The 3,437-nt window shown below is 39.4% G+C and overlaps 1 protein-coding gene across 1 annotated transcript in view; it reads right to left on the bottom strand.

Annotated features, from left to right (window-relative positions):
- The window catches only part of LOC141445463 (semaphorin-2A-like), a 20,934-nt gene extending 19,619 nt beyond the window's left edge, over positions 1-1,315 (bottom strand). The window contains exon 1 of the mRNA XM_074111306.1: positions 1,252-1,315. Within this exon, the coding sequence (XP_073967407.1) occupies positions 1,252-1,315 (64 nt within the window). The remainder of the gene's footprint in view (positions 1-1,251) is intronic.
- Between the last annotated feature and the right edge of the window lie 2,122 nt (positions 1,316-3,437).

Here is a 3,437-nt window from a genome sequence, read left to right as displayed (position 1 = left end):
AACTTGAAAAGTAAATTACCCGAACAAATTCGCTCACACTAAATCTGGGGCTTATCAGAGGGCTCGTCCAGAGATCCTTAAATTGAGAAGAAGCTATCTTGATGGGCCCACGAGTGATTCGCGAAGTCGACACTTGCTCCGACCAACTCCGATTAAAAAGCCGGTCAAGTGCTAGTTGAGCAGAGTACGCTGGTTTGTAAATGTTGAAATTGGTGCAATCTGTGCTTTGCACATATCAATTGAATAGTGAATTAAATATAGCATACTGTGTTTAATTTTCATGCTACATAAAGCAAAATATGAAGGATCCAAACTGTATATTATTACAAACGCATATCATTGTAAACCCATATTCAGCAAATAAGTCATTATTATTATTTATTATTGATCTTCTTAGTAATGAAAGCTTATCTTAAGAATACTAAAATTTTTCACTATAGAAAGTGTCGGCAGCAGTGCAGCATTGCCAAGTTGAATTACGATAGAGATTCACTAAGAACCTATCAAACAAAACACAACACACACACAAAGAAAATTCAAAGAAAATTCCTTTTAAACTGACATAACAAATATAAACTTACATACTTAATGTTTTTGGATAGGTATAAAATTGACTCACAACTCACATATTTTAATTATAATATTTTATTCAAACCTTTTAGTAAAGCGATAGAGATTAATGGCATATTTAAAATAACATGACAACGGGTAACTCAGCGAGCGAGTCCCCAAATTATGAACAGTTATTGGGCTTCGCGGTCAAATGCCAGATTAAATCTTGCTAATTTGAATTTTATTATGATGGCACAGCCCTTAATCAGCAACTATGAATACAGACAGATTACATAGTTCGCTTACATCTGAAAATAATGACGATCTCTCCGAAAATAAACACTGAAATAACTGTTAAGGAGCTGCTGTCTTCACTTTTATATTTTAATGCCATAAATTAAGCTGGCGGTCTTAGCACAAAAAAACTTTCAACGAATGTAATCGGTAATTTAAATGCGGTACGTTGAGCAGCGAACAAGGCTAAATAAGAAGATTTAAATAGCACACAAACATGTGGCACTGCTGTGTTCACATAGAGAGGGTTAAATTTTACGTCATTGTGCGTTTATCGGTTCTTTTTTTATTCTCTGGCTTATCCTATTTTAATATACCGGTCTTGTTATTTTTGGCAGCTCTCACGGTTATGTGGTCCTTTGAAGATTATTGTTTCAAATGTAAGCGTAACATGCGTTAACGTACGCTTGTGATCGATCATGCGCTTCGTGTACCCGCGACGTTTAAAACGACCCTTCGTTCGCTCCATCGCTCAACTAAGTCGTACTCTATTGGCCCTTTCCTTAATTCGATTACTCGCAACGAAATCGAGAGCTCGCGGGGTGTATTCGAGCACTATAGGAACGGAGAACGGAGCTCGGGTGGAAAATCAAAGGATAATCGAAATAACGTCTCCGAGGCTGGGTAAAATGAAGTTATATGCTTTCATATTACCGATCTATAACTACGAGTACAAACGTAACCTTTACTTACTGACGAGTCATGTATAACATAGTTGGGAATAAGGGTAATGATGATCAAGGAGCGAAGGTTGCGGATAGTTCTTGGATTCGAGCGGGCACATCACGAAAGGTAATCTGTATCTGTATTTCTAATCTGTATCTGTATCTGTAATCTTCATCTGTATCTATCTCACACATACTAAGAATACAATGACATGAAAAATAAAATATCAAACTAAAATGCACACTTATAAATAAAACTTGTATTGTATTGACGCGTCATGATTTGAGTGACTAATAGCCTGTAAGCTGTAAATAATCTTCCCGGCCCCCGTCAGTTCTGTAGAGAATTATCGCCTGTTAGAGTTGACTGTCTAGCGCTGGATTACTGCCACAGCCGATCGATTTTCGAAATGAAATCAGCGCTGCTATTCACTTTGACATAATTGATAAGCGATAGCGGTCAGCTGCCAGTACGGCAAACGCAATTTAATATATATCCCAGGCTTTGCAAAATTCATCATCATCATCATCCCAGCCTATATACGTCCCACATCTGGGCACAGGCCTCCTCTCAGAATGAGATGCTAAGCTTCCCACGCGAGCCCAGTGCTTCGCAGGTTTGTGCAGGTTTCCTCACGATGTTTTCCTTCACCGTAAAGTAACCGCAAGATTAACCGGTAACTAATACTGTTAATAATCAGATTTGGTACTTAACTTGATTACTACTTGGAAGTTGGAGTTACTAAAGGAAAAAGTAACAATGACTAGAGTTTTATCTAAATATTCTGAGTTGACCAAATCACAAATTTATCTATTGTTAGGTACTACGAATGGAAAGTTATTTACTAGAAGTACCTATAACAGGTGATTTTGTTTGTAAGTTTCAAGTAGTCAAGTCAAGGTACAGTCAGGGAATCTGAATGACGTACCAGGGTGGAACCGTTGTGCTACTAATGTCATATTGACATCCCATACATCTGCCAAAGATATTAAAGCTAATTTGGTTGGATTGACAGAAGCGCCGTGCAGTGAGTCTGTTCAATTTTTAGGTTATATTTCCTTTAAAATAACTTTCCTTCCTAATTAACTCTCTGGTGGTGGTTTAATAAGTACATAATATTGATCTAACTCAATAACCCATCTGTCCGGTTGGCCAAGGGCCAAAGTTATGGAGGGGAACGAGGAGCCCCCGGATCCGGGCGCGGTAGCTCCATGAACTCGATTGAGATGGACACGCAAAATATTTCACGAAAGCGTAGCCTTAGTTTCTTGGAACAATCGCCGTCCGCATGTTCTGAACCTAAAGGGAAAAAGGTGATGCAGGGAACGGATGCCGACAATGCATCTATAGCAAACCTTTACAAACACCCTGACTTAGACGAGGACTCCCGCAAATACGGCATTTATGACAGTGGCCCATTTATTGTACACATCTCCCGAGACGCAGAGTCTAGCAACTCGGCCATCTCACTTCAACCTATAAAGGTTGGCCTCGCTTTATTCAAAGATAACATTCAAAATATTAAAAAAGATGGTATAAAGTCCGTAGGCAGAAACCGTGTCTCGGTAGAATTTATGACCGCTGTGGATGCTAATAACATCTTAGAAAACCCCTGTTTGTCCAGAAATAAATATAAAGCCCACATCCCAACATACAATGTTTCCCGTATGGGTTTGATTCGTGGCGTACCAGTCGACTGGTCGATGGAAGAATTTGTTGACGCGACTGACCTTAAAGACGGACATGGCAAAATTCTCAAAGCCCGACGCCTCCAACGCAAAGTAACCAATGAGGGAGGTCCTCCATCCTGGGTTCCAACTCAAACTGTTGTGGTGACCTTCGAAGGTCAAAAACTTCCTGAGAAAGTCTTTGCTTTCTTTACATCGCTGAAGGTCGAAGTATACGTTCTCCCAACAATCCAATGT

The sequence above is a fragment of the Choristoneura fumiferana genome, chromosome 2 (genome assembly GCF_025370935.1).
Source record: "Choristoneura fumiferana chromosome 2, NRCan_CFum_1, whole genome shotgun sequence".
Taxonomy (NCBI): Eukaryota; Metazoa; Arthropoda; class Insecta; order Lepidoptera; family Tortricidae; genus Choristoneura; species Choristoneura fumiferana.
The sequence above is the reverse complement of the archived record's forward strand: the minus strand, read 5'-3'. Positions and strand labels throughout refer to the sequence as shown.